Raw genomic sequence first — 25,169 nt, forward strand, 5'->3', positions numbered from 1 at the left:
AGCTCCAATTCCTTTCCAAGATGAAAAAGACTTATTTAGCAGAATTAACATAGTGTTATTTGGCAGCACTACAACTAAAATCCCAATGCAGGAAAGAAAGCTTTTCAAATTTGAAATGTTAACTTTTCAGTTTAACACCACAGCCTTCTCATATCCTCTGAATTAAGCAATTATTCCATGATAGTAGAATCTGTATAGTTTGCACATGTGCTGGAAAAACAGCACAAATATGGACACGATGAAAATACTACTTGCAAAAAAAAAATGGTGGCCTGTTACAAAAAGTTAAAAGGAAGATACCAGACTAAGTCTCTCTCATACTGTGTGTAAGCAGATAAAAATTATCCATCATTTAACTAGTATTCCATGAGTTCACAGTACAAATTTAAATAGAAAATTAAACCGAGTCTACTGCCAATAAACAAGTGCTATTAAAATTATTCATTCTCCTTCTTAACAAACACTCATGAGGATGATGTATCCCAAATTATATTTTCATCATGCAATTACTGGCACTTAAGCAAGAACACGCATGCTTTAGTTAATATACCTTTATCAAACAGCATTGTTAAATTGTAATGGCAAAATCCTGCTCTTACTAATAAAAGTATGGCTCTGCCACTTTCCAGCATGCCTCCCTGTAGTGAACAACATAATTTCAAGATCTTGGGAAAATCACATGTAATTTACAACACAAAGAAATACTAAAACTACTGTCATTAACAGCTTGAGACTGATAGATTATAGCCTGAAATCAGAATGTCTACTCCTAAACAGTTGATTGAAAGCCCACTGATGAAACTGGAGACACTTTAAACAAGTTCATTTTGCTTTGGTTTATGCCTTCTATTGAATCTAACATGCCAGTTTGCTACTACTGATATGAGAGACAAGGGGAGGGAGTGGGGAGATTTACTGATTGTTTTATTCTGTTTAAAGAAACATGAACCACAACAGTTTAGAAGCAGGTGTACCTTCAGATAAACCAATAACCAAGTAATAAAACATATCCTTAGCTACTTACAAAAGTTAAATTAAACATTTGTGGTTTTACCTTTGTGTCATGCAGCTTTCCCTTAAGAGAATCACTATACAATTCTACTATAATAATTGTGAATACTGTAACTGTATTACCCACAAAAACATAGGCTGTATTCACCTACAGCTAATAAGACAGAGCATAAAGCAACTACAGAGATCATGTCTATTTTATTGAGTGCCTGAATAATGACATCATGTTATTATACAACAGGCTACTGAAATCTTAAGACAGCTATGTTTGAGCTACTAATCAGTTCCAATAGTTTTACAATAAAACTTCCCTAAAGTTTGGAGAATACAGCAAGTAGAACACAGTGAATGAAGACTCAGTTTACTTGAACTCTGAAACAAAAATAGGGCTTAAACATCAAGCAACTAGAGAAGATAGATCAAAAATATACATGATTTATGCATACAGCAAAATGATCAAGTAAGAAGTACATATGGGATCAGCAGGATTGTAAAAATAACCAATAGACACTTTAAAAGTTTCAGTGTCACTATAAAAATATCAAAATCAAAATATGTGACTTACAAGAGTTTACATTCATAGAAACTTAACTTTGATCTGAAAAATCTATTCTCTTTTAAAATTAAAATGCCTTCAGGCTCTGTTTTTCCTGGGAGACCTTTGGACAAATATTTTTTTCCCAAATTCAGATTTGTGTTATCTCTCTACCTTTATAAAACTTAGAATAGAATCTTTCCTACTGTACTGCTGAGGAACTTCAAATATTGCCATTTCTAACAGTGACTCCACCTTTGTTCTTAGAGGTAGCACATGAAAAAACCAAGCAAGAAAATTGTCTATCAGCAAGACTAGAACAAAATCACTTACCAGAAGACAACCCCGAAGTCCCCTTTTACAAACAAAAAGAAACTAACTGCTTTCCAAAGAAAGAAAAGGAAGGCTGGCTTCACTGAGTGCATTTTTCCTCTAATCAGCTGGTCAGATACTTAAACTCAGAAACTTTAGAAAAAAAAACAGACGAGATTTCATTTGTCAAGATTTCACATTTCTTCTGCAAAGGATTCCAGACACTGAATGGTTTTTACTGCTGTGCCTTCACACGCAAATATGCTTTTATGGTTGTTGGTGAATGCTAGCAGATATCCAACCCTTCACATTTGTCCATAATGGACACCTTGGGCAGAACAGCAGAAACAGCAGTTGCCACAAGCTTTTCAGTTAGGCTCAAAATTGCAGAGTTAAACTCTTTATGCTAAGGTCAGTACCACTGCTCCTTATTATACTACGTAGACAGTACTTCCACAGTAAACTTGTCCCATCAAAAGTGTCTAATGCCCCAATTTACTTAATATGGGAAAACACACTCACATTACAAAATGCTACTACCTCCACATTCACTTTCCCGAAGATTAACATGTCACTTGTAAAAATCACACATTAACTTAAAACCTAATCTCTTAAACACACAAGAATAACATCTAAGCATAAAATCACAAAATAAGAATATGTGGCCTTGCGTAGATAACCCAAAACATAGAGAGAATAAATATGACCTTTTAACCTCAAGAATTAGGTGAAAAAACAATTCTGGCAAACTGTAATAAAGGACTACTGTCAGACATGGATGTTTACTGAAATTGTTTTCTTATTTACTGAGTTACTTTTAAAATCCTGAGATGCCCTCAAGACAAAACAGAAACATTTTCACAGCAGGGTTCTACTTAGACTACTGTAAATTTGGTACAGTTGAAATGAAGATTATATGACTCAATTAAACCTTTAAATTTAAAACAGCCATGGACAGTTTCTTGGTTTTCCATGGTTTTTTATGATACTTGGCACCTATTATTAGAAAAAGGAGACATGATAATAGCAAGAATAACTGTAAGAGTTTAATGAATATAGCCAAAAAGAAGTCTATTTACCTGTAATTTTTCCCTCTGAGATGTCTAACTGTAATTACTAACACTAGCATATCTAGGATTTCTTGAGATTTCCTATCAGTGTAGACAGCTTCCATAGCAAAGAATTATTCATGAAGTAAAGATTCCAGTGTTTCTTGGCTATGGTTAGCTTTGGTTTCTAAAATACTCAAATACCAAGACACACATTAGTTTCATGTCAGAATAAACACAAGTCTGCTCAATGTACTGAGAACTTGCAACATAGCATTTAACTTTCACAGCTGTTACCAGAACAAATGGGACTGGAAAGATAAAATTATAGAAAAAAAGACAAGCCTTGTCCATAAAAGTATGGTAGCGAATGTTAGTGTAGAAGTACAATTTCTTTAATTGCTGTTTTTCCAATATTAATAAAATTAAAGCATAATTTATTTTCCCAATCAACAAATTCAGAAAAGTCAATACACACTCTGAAATGAAAGAATAGAAGGGCAAAAACAAAAGAAGAAAGAAAAAGGAACGAAACAAAGTCCTAGAGCAGGTAAATCTGACTAAGAAGGTAGACCTGAATAAAAACTATATTCACACCACCACCACTCCTTGATAATTTGCTACCTGAGGAACTAATGAGCCTAATTTTGCTGCAGTGTTTGAGAAAGCAAATAGTGGTTCAGAAAACACTACACTGGAAGAGTGTGTAAGCCACAACTACGAATGAACCTGTGTATCTGCAATTCCAAAAGACCAGTAGGTCTGACAATTTGTTATTGCAAGAAAAAAAAGTAAGGCATTTCAAAAGACAGAATAGAGAGCTTAATGAATATCAATAAAGATAAAAATCAGTCACATGAAACATAAACAAGATTTTGAAAACCTTACCTAATAACTAATAATTACACAATTAAGCAGCTTAAATACTGAGAAACCATATTAATAGCCTGAAAAGAAAAATCTTACTTTCCTAATGATTTTAGTTCCGAGTATTAAGAAAAATTAACTTCTAGTCTTACACGACTGCACTGTGTAGACAATATGGATACCCTGAAGGGAGACAACCTGGAAATAAGAGTATCAAAACATAAGTTCAGAAGCTGTAAGAAAGAAAAAGAATGTTCAACTTTTAATACAATACTATGGTATAATGAGTTTAATTACTGTGAATGTAATAAAAAACAGGTTTACTTCACTAGGTAGCACACAAGATGAGAAGACACACAATTACCAAAAGACTTTTTTTTGAAAAACCTCTCCTCAGGGGTGCAATCCTGTGATGGTGCAAGGATTACAGCTAATTTAAGACAAATAAATAAACTGTAAGATTCAATCTCATTCTCACTGATCAAACCATTTATTTGAGAGTATCAGTTTTAAAAGAAAAAAAAGTTTAACTGTTGATATTTTAGTTGTTCTCTCAAACAACTACAAGGACAGCAAAGCTTCCCTCCCCTTAGCTCAAATCCTTTATAAAGAGACACAAGAAACACCCAGATTTTCTCCTCAAACTGTTTCCTTTCTAGTTTGCGCAAAGTGTCTACATCGTTACAAATCCAAGTCTTACAGTTAATGCCTGTTGTCAAAACCCTGACTACTAATACATGCTAACACTTCGACATTTTTAAACACAGATTATACAGTCAGGAAACTGCATAATGGGAGTGCAAATGGGACAAAGAACCTTACAAGGAATCAACTTCCTGAAATGAAAAGTAGTGAGCAGCCTACTCCCTCCAAATACTTTCAAGTTCAAACAAATAGGCCTATACAGCCACATTGTACTGGCACTCTTTCTAATGAGGATGTAAAGAATGAAGACTTACATCTGACAGAGCAGGTGTTCTATTATTTTAGCACTGCCTAATAATCTGTATGAAGAAAAAGTTTTGAATGAGTAAACAAACTAGTCACTGATACTAGAAACTAGAAAACAAAATTACATAGATAGGAGAGGTGCTCCAAGTAGTGATTCAGACTAATTAAAGTTTGTTACTAATACAAGGTCAAAGAAAATACACATTTCCCTTGGGAAGACGCTGCTTAAAAGAAAATTCTACTTGGCAGACAGTATAGTTTTTATTCCTCTTCTGAAATTCTAAACTGTCCAACATGAACCAAAGGAAACAGGTGCCATAATGAAACTGTACTCTATAGCTCCCATCAATTTTTCACGTTTCTAGCCATTAACTTCATATCCTTCAGATAAGCTCTCCCCAGTCTACTCACTTCTATGTCTGAGACTACTGCCAGCAATCTGACAGCATACACCTTCCCGATTTGTGCTATTTCCTGTGTTTACTGTATATAAAGAAAACAGTCAAATAATTCAGTTAACCCTTGTAAACATGTTTATTTGAGAAACACATAGTATGCAAAGGATGTATTTTGGTATTTCTTCACAGAAGACAAAACAGAACTGTTCACATCATGCACTGTCACTAATGCTGCACAAAGCAGCTACCTCTCAAAGAAGCAGTGATTCTTTCCCATGTTCTGCCCCACTGGGCAAATTTATTTGATTGGATCTGTGACTTAAAAACCAGTAATTTTCACTTAGTGGACACTAGTTTTTAGATACAGGTTTTTATAGTTTTTATATTAGGAAACAAGAGCACTTTATTGTACAGTCACACAACCACCAAACTAATTGCAACTTCACTATCAGATGTACATAGTTGGGAAGTGAAGTAAGAGAAAGAAGCAGAGGCCACCTCATCTGAGAATGGCCCATGTCATTTGGTCTCCAAAAATCAATTTATCAGTATTTTCACCTGTGTGACTTGTCAGATACATTCTATTTAATCCCAGCCCACTAACTTTATCTAAATGTTTCACATTAAAAGCATCCAGAAAAATGGACCTGTTAAGCAAGTCTAATACTCAAACCATTCCTTGAGAAAGCAATAACAAGTTTAACAATATTATCCTCTTGCTGATCTTTTCAGCTAGGGAGTAACTTTCAAGAGGAAAGCAATTATTTTTTAGAGTTATTTAGGTAGTACTTAGAACTTTTCTTCTCATTGTCTCAAAATATTGTGCTGTCCAATTATGAGACTGCATCTTGCATGTTACTTACACAGCCACACAGGATGACTCTATTTTTAACCTCTGTGGCAACACAGTGAAATTCTAATTTTATTAACATGTGAGCATGTGTATGTTTGTGTGTGTGTGTACACTTTAAATGAAAATGCGGAATTGTATTCAAATACATTATTTTTCAAAGGCTAATGACAGTCTGGACTACAAATGACAAATGAAACTCAACCAAAATAGGCAAGACTTTTGGTAATGCTACTGGCTACAGCAGGACAGAGCATTTAAGAGTGCCAGGCTATCAGTCTTTCAAATAAAATACCTTAAGAGTTTTCTTTAATTTTGTGTCCTCCTTTTATAAAACTGATGATCAGTCATACCTTAAGCCTTCACTGGGAAGTGGTTCTCCTCCCTCTCAAACATTTTTTCCTCCTAAATACTTTTTTGTCTTGCATTGTTTCCCACCTGTCCAAATAAAGTTGTTGCCAAAGTTCCTATATTTGTACCATTTTCAGCCCACACGAGGACCTGTGCCCTTCACATCACTCAAACATTTCAGAAGCAAATAAGCTGAAAATGGTAAAAAAGACAGCCAATCTTACAAGAGCTTCTCAGGCAGAAGCAGAAACAAAAATGAAAACAGGAATATTGAGCTGACAGGCCAAATAATTTTCATAGTGTTTAACAGCCTTAAATCTTCCATCTCAAAATGAAAGCTACCACTGACAGACTGATAACAACTGAATTAGTTCAGTTTACACTTAGGAATACAAGAGTCAAACAGGTGTCCTGGGTCACTGTGATCAGTCTGCTTCTATTATAAGCTACCACGTACACTGATATTTTCCTGGGCTCTATTTATGTTTTGAGTGTCTATAATTAATGCAGCATTTTCCACAACAATGTTCATTTTTATGACATTTTACACAGCTTATGGAAGACTGAATGGCTAATGAGGGAGACATACTGATTGAGCCCTACAGGTATGGTAATGGCATATTCTTACGTTCCTTTACCTTCAAAGCAGGCTGTAATCTCTTTGGCGTAAGGAATGTCTTTTTGTTAAATGGTCCATGGAGTTTAGAACAGTAAGTGAATTTATTTTTGAGAACTACAGCTCCTAATAAGCAATAATATCTGATAAAAGCATACATAACACACCAAGTTTTTTATTTAGATGCAACAGTAGCAGCAACATAAGACAGAACGCACAAACATCAGTCTTACTAGATACCAATGAAAGTTGATGCTGTTCTTAATCCTTCATGCTGAAAAATAAAATGGACTACCCATCGGTAATTTAATTCTTTAGGAATGCATTGCTCAGGTTTATTATGAAAACAAAATTGCCTCTGTAACTGGCATAGATTTACACACATTCTCCTCTTCCTGTTCTTCCTGCCCTACATTTCTGGCACAGGGATTAGGTGTGAATACACCACTAGCAGCAACTACCTAACAGAGTTGTCTACAAGAAACAAGTGTCAGCACACCCAGAATGCAAACAAGAGTATCACTCCAGGAAAGCCACATTCCTGACCATGCCTGCTTTGCCAGGCTATGTGCAACGAAGTTCACCCCATTCAGAGCTGACTGTTTTGTCTGCACAAGAGAGCTGTTAGTTCTACTCAGCTTCAAAAACCCAACAGCATACAGGCTCCAGGACAGATAAATGATGAACACACACATGCACAAGGATATGATACCCCAGAGAAATCAGTTGCTTTTAGTAGCTCTCAAAACTACCTACACATCAGTCTACAAGCACAGTCAGTAGCTCCCCATGCACACAGTTTGGACAGAGTGGGCTTCTGATTTCTTCGTTATGCAGTAATTTCTGTAGAATTGCATCCAAGGACAGCGTAGTTTCTAAACACGAGTAATAGGCAGAACTAATGTTCTACAGATATCCAGAATGTTGGCATTCTTTAACAATGTAGGAATTATAAGTGTATCACAACTTAAACTCTATCTTAGGAGTCTTGCCACATATTTCCAAATTACCAGCATCCACTCAGACCATCTCCAAGATCACTGTATCCTCTGAACATCCAGCTAGCAGCAGAGATGATATAGGAACCACCTGAAGTAACAGGTCCAAAGCAAATTGGATGATGCCTATTCTATCCAACTTAGGAAAACCTACACAACTTAAAAAGCATGTAGGAAAAATAGTTCCCTAAACAAAATCAGAAGTAGGTTGAATTTTACTTTAAGACAAAATCTAAACTAGATCCCCCAAAAACCTTGTAATATTAACCCTACCCTCCCCCCCCATAAGCTGAAACCCACATGCAGGCTGTAATTCTCCTTATAGAAGAGAAGGAAATCATGGAAGTCACCTTGCTGAACAACTGAAGTCGCAAGCTAGTTGCCACAGGCTCTGAAGATTAACATGAACTATCAATTTTCCACACCATTAATGACGAGTATCCCTCATATACCAGAGGATTTTCACCAAACCTAGAAGAAACATTAACTTCAGGAAAGTGCAAGGAGAGAAGCCTGGGAAACCAACTAAAAGTTGGTTCATATGGAAGCAAGGATTAATGTAATAGTCCTTAAGATCCATCAGACAACAGAAAGTTAGCAAGGCTTCTCTTTGAAGACCAACACTAATGGACAACAAGAACCCTAAGGTACTTGGAAACTTGAATCCATCCGGTTAAAGTCTTCCTGTTAGCCAAGAAGGCAGTCATTTTTAGTAAAATGAAAAACTAAGAACTACTACAGGAGAAGGGGGAGGGAGGGGAATCAACTCTTAATAAATCTGCTATTAGAAATACTCTTAACTTCCACCTGTACAGATCTAGGAACTTGATAAAGCTTTTCAAAATCCTCACTAACAGTTATGGTCATCTGGTTACCAAAATTGCCAGAATCAGGCTGGGCATGTAATTCAGTTACAGTGCATCCTACCTCACATTGCTTTTCAGACATCAAAGACATCCACACAAATTCTACAGATGATAAAAACATCCAACACACATCCTACACAGAACTGACACAGACTGGAACCATAATCTCTTGGGCTAAGAAACAAAGAGGCCTCAGACTACTTTCAGATCTGAAAGAGTTCCAAGGGCATCACTCCCCAGCTCACATTAAGCATGAAGTAATTAGAAGTACCTAGTTCCCTAAAATAAATAATCACAGTGTACTTATGACATAGCACAACTACCTCATGGTTTAAATTAAACCTTCCTGTTTACTGTTATAAAACCTGAGGGGGAATATCATCAGCCTAACACAATGGTCCTGAAAAAAGTTACCTACACTTGAGTTATACTAAATCTATAAAGGTAGGTATACTGACATTTCTCATGCAGTAGAAACATCAACCTTCCTGTCACGACCAATGAAAGCCTTCTTAAATGAAAAGCCTTTACAACAAATTACTTTAAAAGGAAAAGGAAGGAAAAGACATTATTTGTTGTAAATCCATAAGTCTTTCCACTATTTCAAGGAAGAGTTAATGATCAAGAAGCTAACACTTGCAGAAGGAGAACTGTCTCCCTGAATGAGCACTGTCTCCCCGAAACTAACTAGACTACAACCAGTGCTACACCAGCAACAGAAATGAAATAGAGTAAGTTAAGAGGAAAGGGCAAACTTTCATATTACACAGCACTGTAGACATTTGCTTATGGAACTATCGAAATGTCCAGTTTCTGATTTGAAAGTGATTCTTAAGCAAGCTGTGGTGGAGACTATCTACAGTCATCTCAGTTAACTTTAAGATCTAAGCATGTGTTGGATTCATCACAAGTCCGAGGATTTGGCTTTCTTCTTTTTAAGGCAGGTTCACTTCTTCTGTATTCAAAGTCAATTGCTGGGAGCAGAAGAAAGTAATGTATTTTAGCATTGTATGAAACTTCATAGCACACCCTTAACTTCAAAGTTTTTAATGGCTCTTTGTGATACCCAAAACTGCGAAGGTGAAATGGAAATACAGTGAATAAAGTGTCAGAAGGCGAAGATGACACTGACAGAAACTCAAAAACACTTGCAAACAATGCAGCCTCCAGGGAAAAAGCTGCATTCAGAAACTGAAAGGAGAAGATGTTCTGTCAGGCAGAAATTACATAGCCACAAATTGCCAAGCAATTTGGTACTGCCTGAAGGTCAGCACTGATAAAACTGATACTTCAGTCTCCTTCTCACTGATGAAGATAGATAAGGCTCTTAAACAAGCACCACAAGTCTTTTAAATCTTGGAGCTTATCAAGAACTGTGACTCCAGTTTAATTTGAAACTGAGAAGTTCTGTTCCTCCCAATGGCCTTAGGGTTTCTCTAAGAAGAACAATCTCTGCAGAAATATGTGGGCCTTACAACAACTGCAGCAATGTAGTTAAATACTAGACATACAGCCCAGGGTGCGATGTGTAACCATACAATTTAAACAAAAAGTGGAAAGAGGAACAAATGAAAACTCAGCCCCTCAGAGGAGGCACACCTTTATGAAATCTAAGACTGCATACCAACGTGTTCAAGTTCTGCAGAGGACCTGTGATATGTAAATCTAGGAACACTACTGCTGAAGTCAGCTTTCTCACTTAAGAAGAAAGTCCCGCTTCACCTTTTAAGAAGAGTTGCTCTAGGAGAACACAGTGACATAGGAGTGTAGTAACATAGGGGGGCTGGAGCAGACAAATTCAATGCATTACAGGTGACCTATCCCTCAACTGTAACCTTCTTTTCCATGTTTTTTTTCCTTCCAAACTGGAAAGATGTAACAGACAAAGGAGCACCAGTTACGATTTGAGAAGTTGTGTACCCGTGTCCACCTCTGACACATAGTCCTTCCAATGTATTAAAGTAATTTTGATGGCTTTACAGGAACCAGTCTTGGGTCTTCCATTCGTAAGTAATTTTTATTCTGTTTCAGATAATGTAGAGTGTTTTGATGTCATGTAAGAATATACTTGTTGCAGGAAAAACAGAGCTGAAACTATGCTACCCATGAGAACCATCACCCCTGAGAGATAAAAGGGAAAAGAGCTTCTCCAAAACAACACAGCAAGGATAGACAATGCCAAGTACATCTGGCAGCAAAATGCACATTCCACACCTGAAAAACAAAACAACCAGGCACAGGTAACTGTGCAGAAGATAGTACTCACAGTAAAATACGAACCTAGAAGAACAGGAGTGAAGAGACAAATTAATTAGTTTCTGGAGCAGAAAAATGACTGACTGTGTGGCAAAGCACATCATGACCTCCCTATTTATCCACATCAAGCATAAAGGTGGCAGGATACACATGTTGTCTACAGACATCAAAGAGGTAAACACTAATGGATGAAAACAAAGCGGTATGAGCACATATGTAGCTACCATAAGAATGTGCATGCTGGGTGACACTGAAAGAAAAAAAAAGTGAGACCCTGAAATATTTGTATCAGTAACATCCACCAAAAGCCCAATCACTGATAAATGTATAAGTTTCACTTTCCAATAGGTTTTCTTTCCAAAACTCTGAGTTCCAATACCTTAGACTGATCAGCTTAATTGTAACTATCTTGCCACATCATGCTTTTGTGCCTTATCTAATTCTGTTGTCTAAGTATGTACTGTATATATTCACATAACCTTATTGTAAGAGCAAAAAAAGACTTGTTTCTACCTGCTGAATGGGAGTAGCTAGATCCTGAAATAAACATAAACAGAGGTCAATCTTCTTTTTCTTTAGTAAGACTAGGTCAAAGAAAAATCAGAAATGTTGTGAAACTTTTTCTACTTCTGTACTTTTAACTCATGAAAAATAATAGCATCTACAAAAAAATAACATAACTTCATTGCAACAGTAAAAAACACTTTCTCAGAAATGTTTCCTCACTGCTAACTTACATATATCCACAGTACTGCAAAATTGAGTAATCTCAAAGCCAGGTCTTTCAAATCACACCACAACAGACATGTAATTTCAAGAAAAAATATTTTCATTTTGATCATAATAGTTGACTAGTTATTTTCAAGTATTTCTTGTAATATTCAATGACATATTTGCATTTCTATTTCCACCTTTTTAATTCTCTAACATTTTAAGTAGAGAGCTTATACAGTCACAGATATGGACCCTGAACTCAGCATAGAGTCAAAAAAATGCATTAAGTTGTATCTATTACTAGTCAGAGGAAAAAAAAGTGCTCTCAGAGTTACATATTAAAATAGGTGAAGTTGGAATAGCTGCTCTAAAAACTTATTTTGGAAATCTAGCTTTAGTTAATACTGAACATGCTTTGCATCCTTCTACCTGCATGCTACATTGCACAAACTGCAGTATTTTTACTAATCTCAGTATCGAAAACTAAAAATACTCAACTGATTCAAAATTTTATTTCTTTAGAAGTGTAAATTATTGCTTTAACACATATTACTAAAAACCAAGATCTGAATGATTTCTCAAGCAAATGAAGTGGTGCAAAACCTGTTCATAAATACAGAATCCTTCCAAACTCAGGACTTCCCATCCACCTATTGCAGGCTTTAGAATTTGTTATTACTAGAAGGGAAAAAAAAAATCAAACACTGAAAAAAACCCACCCTTAATGCCCTCTCTCCACTTAAGAATCAACTTCAAGCCCTCAGTCACAAAGTTCTTGATTACAAATCTCTACTGTAAGCGCAGATCTGTAATTTTGTGCACAACTGTTATATCTGAAATAAAGTTAATCCAAATCAAGCAACAAAATTTGCCCTAATGGGAGTTCTCCTTCAGCTCCACTAAGAGAAATTCAATATACATAAGAAATAATTAAAAAAATTAAAACAACACTTTACTTGGAGAAAGCCATATTCAAAATTTGGTTATAAAGTTTTTTTTTCTTATAGAGAAAGGATATATTTTAAGTTTCATAGGGACAGAAAATTAATACTTTACAGTATTTAGGGATGAAAAATATCATTACTCCCAATGGATTTGCCACATCCAACTGAAAAGTGTTAAAAATTTTTTAGTATTTTTTTCCTTGGTTGCAATATTGAACTTGTTTTCTTTGACTCCAAGCTTCTTCAAGAAATTCTTGGTTTACACAAACCAAATAACAATACGTGATGTCCTCAAAATAGTATCAGGAGCACTTACTCATCGTACTTGATATGATAAATAGCTTCTTCACCAGTGTCCATACAGTCTGAATAAGATGTGGATGGTGTACTGTCCAAATTATTTGCATTTTCTCTAGAATGATCTTGATTTAAGTTTCCATTAGTCCTTTTGTAAGTGTTACCACTCTTCCCTTGAGCTTTACCATTCTTATGTCCCTTTGTTGCTCGGGTAACATTTTCTATATGAGCTTCAAACCAGGCTCCAATGCTGACATCACGGGCATCCACCAATTCATTTATCTAAAAGGAAAATCAAATAATGAATTAATGCTTATTTTATATACTTCCAATTAAGAAAAAATAAATCAGTCAACTTACTGTGCTACTGTTTATAAAACAATCAAATATAATAACCAGTTGAGCTTAAGCAAGTTCAAGGAATATGCAGTCATGAATACTTTCATTTACACTTTGAGTATTTTATTACTCTTCCTTCATTGAAATCTAGTATAATCTGTATGTAATTTTAAAAAGCAAGGCTAATTTTCTTCTGTTTTTCCCTCCAAACCTGAAAATTAACTTGATCTGTCATTATACTTTCCTCTTGTTTCACCATTTGTTCTTTATGGCTAAAACAAGCACATAGAGCATCAAAATACTATCTCACAACCCAGCAGTTTACAGACTTCCCTGAGCTTTCAACTTGGAGTTATTATCTAACCTTCTACCCTTCTGGCCTCCATGATTTTTTTTAACCAATAAAGACTCAAGGAGAGAGATGAAATAAGTCTAACAAGGTTGCCCACACAGTCAGCCAAAATGTTATGACTGTAAGAAATGAAACTATGTCAAGAATTTCTCCCTTCTGTACTCTAAAGTACTACCGGTATTAATTTACTGGCAACCAAACCATTTTTATTCTAAATCACATTTAACTTTCTGAAGTCTTCAGCCAATTAAACAGATGTTCCTTTAATAATACTGAGAACACTGAAAGAAAAGATTTTTAAAATACTTCAAAAGTACACCAAGTATAAAAAAATGATTACAACAGAACTACTGCACACCCATACCACAGAAAATATCTTTAATAAACACTATGAGACACATGCATGTATATGGTTTAAGCTCTACTCTTTGTCAAGTATCAACATCATACCAGACAGATACTCACCCTTAGAAACCCCAAAGGCTGGTTTCTAAGATCTGAATAATCTTATTATATTTTCACAGGAACAAACACAAAAACATTCTAACATTTAGGGTGAATCAGCCCTTAGGTATTGGAAAGCAAAATGGACAGCAGTTTGAGCTAACAAGTTTATCCCAAGAAAGCAATACTTCTTGAGTTTTTTCCATTCCTCTTCCTAAGATAACTTCCAAAACTCAAGGTTTTATTTTTCTACCCATGTAAAACATATGCATGGACATGTATTTTCTTATTCTTCTTACAATGTACAGTATTCAAAGTACAGCTTTTTACCAGAATGACAATTTCAGCCACATAACAAACAAATCAGAGAAGGGTAGCCTCATTTTAAATCTGTGAATCTATTTTAAACATAATCAGTGGATTCTGGCACTTCTAGAAGGAACCCTCTTGAAGGCATCCCTACACAACCTTATGTGTTTGAATCAGTTGTAGCTCAAAAGGGGAGCTTTAGTTCCTCTTCTCCAAAACACAGTTGAACAAGATACACACTAGTAAAGATTCCTTCATCTGCTTCTGCTTTTTGCAACCAGTTATGGAAGTGCCAGAGAAACCATGTTAGCAAAGTCAAAAATCATCATTACCAGATCCCGAACAAAACAAAACAAACAAACAAAACCACCAAAACAACAAAAAAGTAGAATAAAATCATAAATTAGTGCAAACTCCCTTAATCATTCCTCTTCAATGCATGCTTCTGTAATCTTATGTGAACAGTTACAAAACATACTTCCCACCCTTGTAAAGAATAAAGGCAAGTAATTAGTAAAGAATAAAGGCAAGTAATTATGTGCCACAGACCACTGAGGCACATAAGACAACTACTTTGAGTTAGAGGTGTCTTGTTTAAGAACTGTTTTATCAGTAGCTCTTTATACACAGTATTAAACAAACACTGATTTTAATTATAGATTCAGTTTGTGTGGTTTTTATTCCAAGTTAGTGTTCTTCGGTCAAACTTTTTTTACTACAGTCAGAGTTTTTTGGAAGAAAAGTTATGAAGACCATATGAGAAGGGGAAACATGCACATGGCTTCTGAATGAGCTCCAGTTTTTTTAACATCATTCCCGCATGCCCAAGCAGTGTTACTGTAACTCCTCTCTTGTAACTTGTCTTGTATTCCTCCTTTTGGCCATTGCTTAGCCAAGGCAGTGTCCTTCACAGATGCCAAGTTCACCTTGAGACGGCCCCCCAGTTCTTAAATGAGATACTACTAATGATTTTCAGTCTTAGTAATAAGGAACAGGAGTTTGAACATAATTCCACCCTGCTACTAGTCCTTCAGAGCACATATAAATAACAGACATCAGGTACAACTGGAATAAAAAACAACCTAAAGCATTCTAATTTACATAATATACAATGGAACTCTGTTTAAATCACTATTTTAACCATCTAACAATAATTTAATTATTATTAACATTTACTTCCAATATCAACTCTATCATTTTTTTTTTCATTAGAGGTCCCATACAGGCTATCTTTCCTTTTGGTAGTTGAAATCAGAAAGAAAGAGCATGGTACAGAGGTTGCAACTATCCATAACATAGAGTAAGTAACAGGTATTTTCTTGAGTCTAGCTCTGAATAAAGATCCAGTGAGGCACAGGACTTCCCTCAGACAGAAGCTGTACAAACTACTTCTTCCCGTAACTAAACGATTCCTTATTATCTGACAAACAAGAAAATGGAAAATTATTAAATATATCAATCTGTTTAGCCATCTAACATAGCTTAGTTTATGGTCTTTTCTATTGACTTTTATTAAACAACTTTACTACCTTTGAACTACAAACGTGGCTAAAAATACATTCTTCAAAGTTTTCTAATACTGAAATCCTCTACGCATTCATACTGTTATCTACAAATAGGAAAAAATGCAATGGCTATACCCTTAATTTTTCTCCCTATATATAGAAAACATACAGCTGGCTGAAAAAGTAATCAATTCACAAGTAATGAGGCACAAGATAAGCAAGAGGCCCAACTTGTTTTCTCAGCCAGTCTCCTCAGTTCTTCAACGATTTAAGGCAAGTCTGCCAATTAACCACAGCCTCAACCTTCTACTCCTTCTCTGCAATTGTGGACATTTTCCAGCAAAATAATTACTGTTATGGCTATGTCTTATCTAAAGAAACACCCAAACAGGAGGTGAATTGCTACCATAGACATACATAGATACATACATATACACATACTAAATGTCCAATAAACTAGCAATCTGGAAACTGCCCATTTTCTGTTTAAATTAAACTTCTGGTAGTCTGATGTAATCCTACATGATAATATAAAAAAATTAAATGAGGTACAAAACTAAATGAATACTACATATGTGATTCCTAAAAACCCTACATTAAGAGAGGAATCATCACATCACATACAGCTTAAAGAAACTGTGTATTTCCAGAGATTATCTCATTCTAATGCAGCACTGAACCACTAGTATTAAACCAATTATTTGGCAAGTTTGAAGAAAAAAAGAAGGGGAAAAGCTACACTCCTCCACATATTTTCTTTATTAGCTTCTTCTGTCCACATAAAAGTATTTGTTTCACAGCTACTCTAAACTTTCTGGAGAACATATTTTGGAGAACACAATGTGTCAGAGTTTCTGAAGTCTCTTGAAACGTGAGTGGTACAGGGACACCCTCATGACTCTGCAGGAGTTAGTTTAAATGAAGTGAATTTCATTTAAGACAAACTGGAGAATTATTAAATCATAAAAGAAAGCAATGAGGTTACAATCCTTTAAATAATAAAACAAACTTTTTTAACAATAAAATCAAACCCAAAAGAGTGAGGCAAGTTTCCAGCTTTTAAAGTTTGTACATACCTTGTACAGTCCAATGCCAGGATCTATGAGGAATGAGCGAGATGATGTAGATGGCTGACTGGACGATCCACTATTTTTTTTTTTCGCTTTGTTCTTGCAGTTGGAAACAGCACAAGGATTGACTTCTCCATCTTGATCTGTCACAGAAGCAGCAGTAGGAGCTTCAGATTCAGAACGTATCAAAAGCTGTACTATGTCATTTAGTCCAACATTGTAGTCAAATAAAGTGTGTCCATCTTCTAGCTGTCAAAAGAAATGTGTACTTGTAAAATTCCACCTTAAGGTACATCAGTAGTTTGCAAATCTTCCTTTTACGGGCATTAATTGTACAGACCAGAAGAGACAAGCCATTTATTACAGGTAAATAAAAACCTAAGTCTTCAGTACATGCAAAAACAAACTCCCACCAAGGAAGGCTTAAAACTACAAATAGACATCTTTACAGACTTTGGACTTTTTAACTATGCATCAACTTCCAATATAATGCAGTGATTTTCTCTTAAAGAAATAGGTAGAACTCATATTGTCACTTACATAACATAGACAGGAAATATAAACATATGTGAGAAGTTTTAAATTAATAATTGTGTTCTAAGCATTTCAGCTATGTAATTTCACAATTGCCTCTTTCTCAAGCTTTTCTAGAAAGCAAGGCAGTACCCTGACACTTCCCTAGTATTTTGCAAGCTATTTCTTAAATAAAACATCTACCTATAAAAAATTCATGCTCATACAACTCCATTTACTTTTCAAAACTGTAAAATCTGAAAGTGTTGCGCAAGAGAAACTACACCTAAAGGGAAGCAAAAACAAAAATAGGTACTGGCCTTCATGAAAAGAAACCTCCTAAACTGACAGCATTCAAAAACATACTTATTCCAGATTTAGCCAAGTTCCCCATCCCCCTGGTCCCCACCCCAAGATCAAAACAAGATTGAATTTGAAATCAAGTCTTTTCATCAGTCAGTTTAAAACTATTATAAAAACCTATAAAGTATAAAACTACTATAAAACCAAAAAACACACACAGTGTAGCACTCCCTCAAACAACTTCATACATCAGGCACCACTATATTCCAGATGCAATTAGATCCCACAGAACATCAGAATATAAATAGTAGTAGACATTTTAAATCATCCCTAGAACACGGTTACTAAACATTATTTTTGGACCCACTCTGCACAGTTTTAAGATACCTGCTTATCTTAAGAGCAGGTATCTTTAAGATACCTGCTGATGATCTCATCTATGTACAATTAAGCTAAGAAACTCATACCAAGGAAATGACAAGTTGTGTGTTAGGAAAGAAATACAGGGAGTAGTGATCACTGCTACTTTGCTCAGTTAAACGCTCAATGACCTGCAGCATCTTTGAAGTAGAGATTTGGTTCACCTAAGAGTACAATACAATGCTTTGAGATATCGAAACTAGTATTACACTTTACTTCACGATGCACTGGGAGAAGAACATGCATGACTTAAAAAACTCCCACATCTTTCCAAACTACTTTTGCAACAAAAATATTATCTACCCTTTTTCCAAGAATAGTTGCTACTTTCAATACAACTTGATGTTTCATGAATCTTTCCAAACAGAACTGTTTTCATGAGCTTATAGGCAGTATCGGTACGACAAGAAAAAGCAGGGAGCAGGAAGGAACAGAAAAAAATAAAGAAGGAATTCTCAAGTTTCTCATTAATGTTAATTTGAATATTTTCTCTAACGTTCAAATGATCTCAGGATAGACAAAAGTGGAATGCATATTTCTTCCTCCATCCCCTCTGCTTTCTCAAGCAGCTCTAAAGGGCAGGGGACAGCCGACAGTCAAGAAATTAATCAGTTCTTCTTCCACAAATCTAAGATCCGTGTGAAAAAAAAATTACTCTCTTTACTGCTGATAACAATTGTACGCACGTACAACTGGATCTACAAACAGGAGAACTCACAGCTTGTTTCAAAGTAATTGAAGCTGACACAGTTGTCTGGTCAACAGCTACAGGAACAAACCTTGTAATGCTGACTGTTTTCAAACCAGTTCAACACACAGCATACAAAGCTGTACTGAAGATTTTCATGCTGTAATTATTAGAGGAATGCAAGCCTTAGAGGGGAGACCTCCAGCAACTGTGATTCTACAGGTGACTACCAACACCACATCATATGCCAGGACGTGTAGGCTTAGGTCTTCATACTGAGGAGCAAGCTACTTAAGAAGCTCAAGCAACCTTTTCTGTCTCACCATGTCATATATTATACATTTCTATCCCTTTGAAAAGTCTTTAACAAAGGGGACAGAAGTGTTCTTGCAGCCCTACAACAAGACTGGGGGCTTTCCATACCAAACGAGGTTTGCATTATCACCGTTTTAAGTTTAAAGTGCTATTCTTATATTCAGAGTACAAATAAACCCAAAACAAAACCAAATAATCACCTTGAAATAATACACCATTCAGTAATGACTGCAGAATAAGTTATATATCCAATACAAAACTAAATCCTCCCTATTAGCATGAGAGGCAAAAAAAAAAAAGACTGAGCAACCTGGTCTAGTGGAAACTGTCCCTGCTCATGGCAGGGAGTTTGGAACTAGATGATCTTTAAGGTCCCTTCCAACCCAACCGTTCCATGATTCTGTGATCACAAGTTTTTTCCTCTGTTTTTATCATCTGTATTCTTTCAGGAATATTTTGTGACACCAAAATAGTCATTTTATGACTAGTGAAGCTACATTTAAGTCTAAAAGCACTGTAACAAAGATAAGATTACTCTAAGCACACTTCACAAGGCAGTTTGTAGTGTTTGGCAACATGACAGGGAAAGAGCACCTGTTTACAATATGAGCAAAAAGTATGTTCTCAAGTATGAGCAACTGTGTAAATTTAGACCAAGCCAAGGACACTGCAACAGTGTTAGCTTCTAGAAACAAAGGAGAGAACACAGAAACTCTATAAGCAGAATCAAGTTCACATCCTTTTTGCCTTGCAAGAACTAAGGTGTGAATCTGCAAGTATACCTATATCTAGCATTACTGCATCACTGACAATTGAAATCGTTTGAATAACAAAATTGGAAAACAGTGTTTAAAAAAATCCATTCCATACAGAAGAAGAGTAGAACTATAAGATGTTCTTTCTTGAATTACAATAAAGAATTTCATCTCATTCTGCTGCACAAAGGTACTAAGATTCCCTGAAAATATGTTTGCCTGGTGGGTGTATTAAAAGAAAAGAAACAAACATTACATGGTTGCTTAATCATTCACTAAGCATTTAAGGACACTTGTCATTCACAAGTTTATACATGCAAATGAGAAACAAAGTAATCACGCAATTACCAGATAATCAATCTCATTCAAGTCAGTTATGATTTCTTAATGAGTGATTAGAACATGTACTAAAGCAAAAATAACTGAACAGGCAACTTCATTTACAAAATTTTGCTAGCTCTTCTGATCCTCCTGTCATTACAAGAAGATGCATTTGTTCCCTTAGCAGTAGATTTTACTTTCAGTTTTTCTTCCTCTTAATGACTGGTATGCTTCAAAAGCCCCTGAGGCTTCATTAACATATTCTGAATGAAATGGCACTAAAGAGCAGCTAGCTTTACCGTATCTAACAGTCTTTCATTATTCTAAATACAAGTAGAGAAACAGATTACATCTTTCAAATGGACTCTTACCATCATATGTTACAGACACTACCAATTTCAAAATATTCCTAAAAAAGGTTGTTATAGATACTTAAAGGTAAGACAACACTGCTTACTCTACTACACGAGAGCAGCTGTAGCAATGCAATACTGGAAGTGATACCTACCTACTACCACTATTAGAAGAACCGTCTTATAACGTCAAGCCACAAACTACTTTAAAAGTATGTAGAAGCTGCACTCACGCGAACATGAACGATCATGCAGAACGTGGTATGACACTGCATTACCTGAGGGAAAAAAATTAAGCCTGGCAAGTAATTTCCCAATTATTATCGCATTAACTAAAAGTCCCAGCAGAAGTACAGTTCATTATGGGTTATACAGCTTGTAGAGAGACCTCTCAAGAAAGCACATAATAATTCCTGTAAGAACACATTACCTACTGTTATTATCTTAATGTGTGATCCAGAAGCATAAGTCCCTGGGTCACCTTAATCCAGCCATTCCACTTGACAATCAAGATATTTAATCACTTATGAAACTGTGCCTTTAAGCATCTTCTGAGGGTATCTTTTCCAAGAACTAGAGCAATGCCTATATCTAGCAATAGAGATTAAAGAAACCATAATGAATGCAGGTGAGTTCTTTAATTAGCAAAGTATGATGAAAAGTTAAGCAACACCAATCTTTTATTCTGCATAGGCATTACATGCACCTTGCAAACTGAACAGGAAATGCACAAGGGTAAAGAGCTGTGAGCTCAAGTTCAGTAGAGAACCTTGGTTAAGAGTTGTTTACAGGAGTTATCCAGAGGGTAAGTTAGTCTGAAGAAATCCAGAACCTATAACTTCCAGCAGGGTACTCATTTATGCAAGCAATGTGGACTTTTATAACTACTGGTATTTCCTATCTCAAGACTGATGTACAAAACTAAGCTTTTTTTGCCTGCAGGAAGGTTGTTGGAATTGAATTCCACAGAAGCATTCCAACACATCTCTAACCAGCATCTAGTAATGAAAAGCCTAACTGAAAATTCAAAATCAGCTTACCAGTATGTAATAAGTGAGTTCTGGGCAATGGGACCAATACAGAACAAGAAAACTTTAATAACCTTTACTGCACAACACTGTACCCTTCGCTTAAGGACTTCAGCCAGTTTCAGAGTGTGCTCAGTTTGTTTACACTTTCAAAGCTGAAAGAGAACCCGAAAAGTATTTTTATTTCACATGAAAAACTTGTATCTGAAAAGAATGCTTCAGGATTCCAGGATATTCAAACTCATGTATTAACCACATCCAAAGTACTAGGCATGTTGTCAGGTTTTTACAATAACTGGGTACTGGAATTGTTTCCCAAGGAAGTACAGTTTCCTCAGCTGCAACAGAGACAAAGGTTAAATAAAAGAGGATCTAGTAGACAACCACAAAAAGAAAGTTACTGTCTTTATATGAACTGGGACATTTAATATGTGCTGTCTTCAAGTGTTTGCAACTCCAGGAGATCCTCTTACTTCTCAAGCAACTGTAGTTTCAATAGTACCTGTTACAAGTCTCGTACAGGCTGCTCTGTCAAAAAATACAGGCTGCTCTATCTGGTGATGATTCCACTTAAACATCCTATATTCTTGCACATGGGGCAGTTCTAATGCCATCAATGACAGTTTTTGAGTGATGTAGCAGTAACTGTTGAGGGTCCAAAAAGATATTCCTGGCCCTGAACAATAAAACTCCTCAGACAATCTGTTATATTAAGAGGATAAAAATGCAAACATCTTTAAGCAAAGACTCCACATCTATGAGGTTTAGTGGCTCCTTCTCACATGTCTAAGGCAGACTGGTTCTCAACTGCAGGCTTCATTATACTCTCTCCACATTTTAAATGAGGTTTTTACATATATCCTGTGTAGTCATAAGGACAGCCTGTTCATACTGTTCACAATGGTACTCCTGAATGTTTTCTCCTAACTCTCCCTTCCTTATTGCTGCTGGCTTTAGCAAAGATCCTAATACAAACTAGACAGCAACACCAATCACTCTCATAAAAAAACTAACTACAATAAAGATTTACCTTCTTAAATAGGAAATAAATGTCTATCTGACTTGGGGGGGGGGGAAAAAAAAAAAAAAAAAAACCCTAGGGCACCATCAGAAGCAAAAAAGAATTCCTAAGTTATCCTTATTAGTGCTTTTTATCCTGGTTTGGATTTCATGGCTTGCTGTTAAAAATAAACAGACACAAACAACAGATTATTGCCTCATTTCAAGAAGGAAAATTTATTAATTAAAAAATAAAATTATTGCTCTGTCTTTGCTCTCTCTCTTCAGCACTCATGTAGGTGAATCATCTGGACAACCAAGTTCTCCAAGTGTCTAGATCCACATCCCTCCAGAATAGAATACAGACAGGTCACAACACTTCATAAAACACTAACCAAAGAAGTTATTGGTGTCTGGAAAATACGGTCCAAATGAGACTCATTTCTGTTGATTTTTTGCCACAAGAGTGCACATTTCAGAGCAGCCTACAAGAACGTCTGAAGACAAGATGCCATCAAAAATCACATGAACGCGGTAGGACAAACTAGTCTTCATATCAGAGAATACGCCCCATTTTGAGAACTTATGCATGTTACACGACAGCTAACAACCTGCCCTGGACTTAAAAAAAAAGGCAATCTTAGTAGTATCAAATGACTTACTGTCAATAAACTGTATTTTAGGTAGGTACCATATTCTAACAGAGAATCCCACAGTCTCAGTAGAAAGCATACAGCAAAGGGAACTCCTAGGGATAGAAGAATATGCTAAGAAAGGCTTTTCTACAACTTCTGTTACAACCAAAGAGTTTGATCACACTACATTGTGGATTTGCTGTGCTTGTTCAACTCTCCACACAAAGAGGAAGTCTGGTATGCTACAAAATCACGCACAACCTAGGAAGAAATTACAGAATCTTGTTGCTGACACTGTTTGTAATTACACATCAATCTCAGTACAAAAACCATGACAAAATGTATATTAGTCATCTTTGTACTCAATCAACAAAACCAGTTTTCTCGAGAAGAAATTCACACTTTTCCTGAAGTTCTGTAACTAAAATTAAGGACAAAAGTCCACATTTTAAGACCACATTCTCCAATAAGCAAGTGGGTTTTACACCATTTCTACAAAATTATTTACAAAGTGTACAGGTGGTACCAACATATTTTACTTTTTAATCAGGAATAAACACAATCCAAAATAGATTCTAGTGTACAAGATTAGTGCCAACAAAAAAGAGCTGAAAGTCAAGAGATGTAAGAAAAGAACTTCTTTACTTTATCAGAAGATCATGGTGAAGGCAGCCATTCTCAGTCTCAAGCAGGGTTCAAGTCTGCACCTCTTCCACGTTAAACTTTTTAAAAAGCTGTTCATGTTTTGAAGATTATTTATCCTTTTATTACTGGGTGAGATACAGGAAAAAAAATTTAATTTAGATATGATATTTTCTTCTTGGACACAACTCTAAATCCCATTAAAGGAACATCTGCTCATTAATTTTTAGCTTGAAGTTAAAACCGCAAGGTTTCTCTTCTTTCTGTGTTCTCAGGAACCTTCTAATTAGGTAAATAAAAGTTCATGGTGTCTTCTGGATGATATTTAGGATTACCTGATACTTTCATAAAAAAAAAAAAAAAAGGCATGTCAAAATATAAAGCTGCACTGAAATCCTCAGAAGCATGGAAAGACTCATCCATCTCTGTGCTGATTAGATGAGAGGGGTCAAGTACCTCCTGTATGATGGTATGGGCTTCTACAGCACAGGCAACTGAACTTCAGCAAGTGGTGCCAGTGAGAGCAAATGACTATCTGCAGCTTGTAAGGACACCTGTAATGAAGAACTGGTTATTATCAAGCTGCCATAATCAACAAGAAAAAACTAAAAAACAAAACCCCAAAGCCAAAACCAAAAAATCAATAACCAAGTATATTTTTACATAATTTTATTGTTAAATCATAGGAATAGAGATTCAGTTAATAGCTTTTAAAAAGAGAATCCTCTGATAACTTCTATCAATATTATTGATATCAACATCTGATCATATTCCATCATAGGAAATCCTCACTATGAAGTGTCAGTGTAGGCCTTGCATCAGGTCTGTTCTGCATCTAAGGGTTTGTAGAGTCCTTTCTAATTTAAAAAAAATCCACCTCATTTTCCAAGAACTTCCATATTAATTTTAAAAGTACATGTACCAAATTATCCTAACTAAATTACATGTATGTGTGACACTCAGGCACACAGTGTGACTCTTGGGGATGTGCTGTGAAGGGCTAAGAGCTGGACTCGATGCTCATGGTGGGTCCCTTCCAACTCAGCATATTCTGTGAATAACAGCCATAAAATCTAGTTGGCTACAATTTCTTAGAGTTTATGTGATGTTTTTCCAAGTTCCTAGTACTTAAGTAATACATGCAAAACAGTACAAAGTATTCT

The 25,169-nt window shown here is 35.7% G+C and overlaps 1 protein-coding gene across 4 annotated transcripts in view; it reads right to left on the reverse strand.

The window, feature by feature from the left end:
• UHRF2 (ubiquitin like with PHD and ring finger domains 2) overlaps positions 1 to 25,169 on the reverse strand; it is an 80,307-nt gene that overhangs the window by 49,436 nt on the left and 5,702 nt on the right. For all 4 annotated transcript variants that reach the window (XR_007904641.1, XM_051788253.1, XM_051788254.1 and 1 more), the window contains exons 2-3: positions 17,041 to 17,283; positions 13,035 to 13,297 (exon numbers count right to left, since the gene is read on the reverse strand). Coding sequence is in view for 3 of the 4 variants with exons in the window: in XM_051788253.1 (XP_051644213.1) it covers positions 13,035 to 13,297; positions 17,041 to 17,283 (506 nt within the window). In the remaining variant the exon portion in view is untranslated. The remainder of the gene's footprint in view (positions 1 to 13,034; positions 13,298 to 17,040; positions 17,284 to 25,169) is intronic.

The sequence above is a fragment of the Manacus candei genome, unplaced genomic scaffold (assembly GCF_025592945.1).
Source record: "Manacus candei isolate 608988 ecotype Guabito, Panama unplaced genomic scaffold, ASM2559294v1 h1tg000024l, whole genome shotgun sequence".
Classification (NCBI taxonomy): Eukaryota; Metazoa; Chordata; class Aves; order Passeriformes; family Pipridae; genus Manacus; species Manacus candei.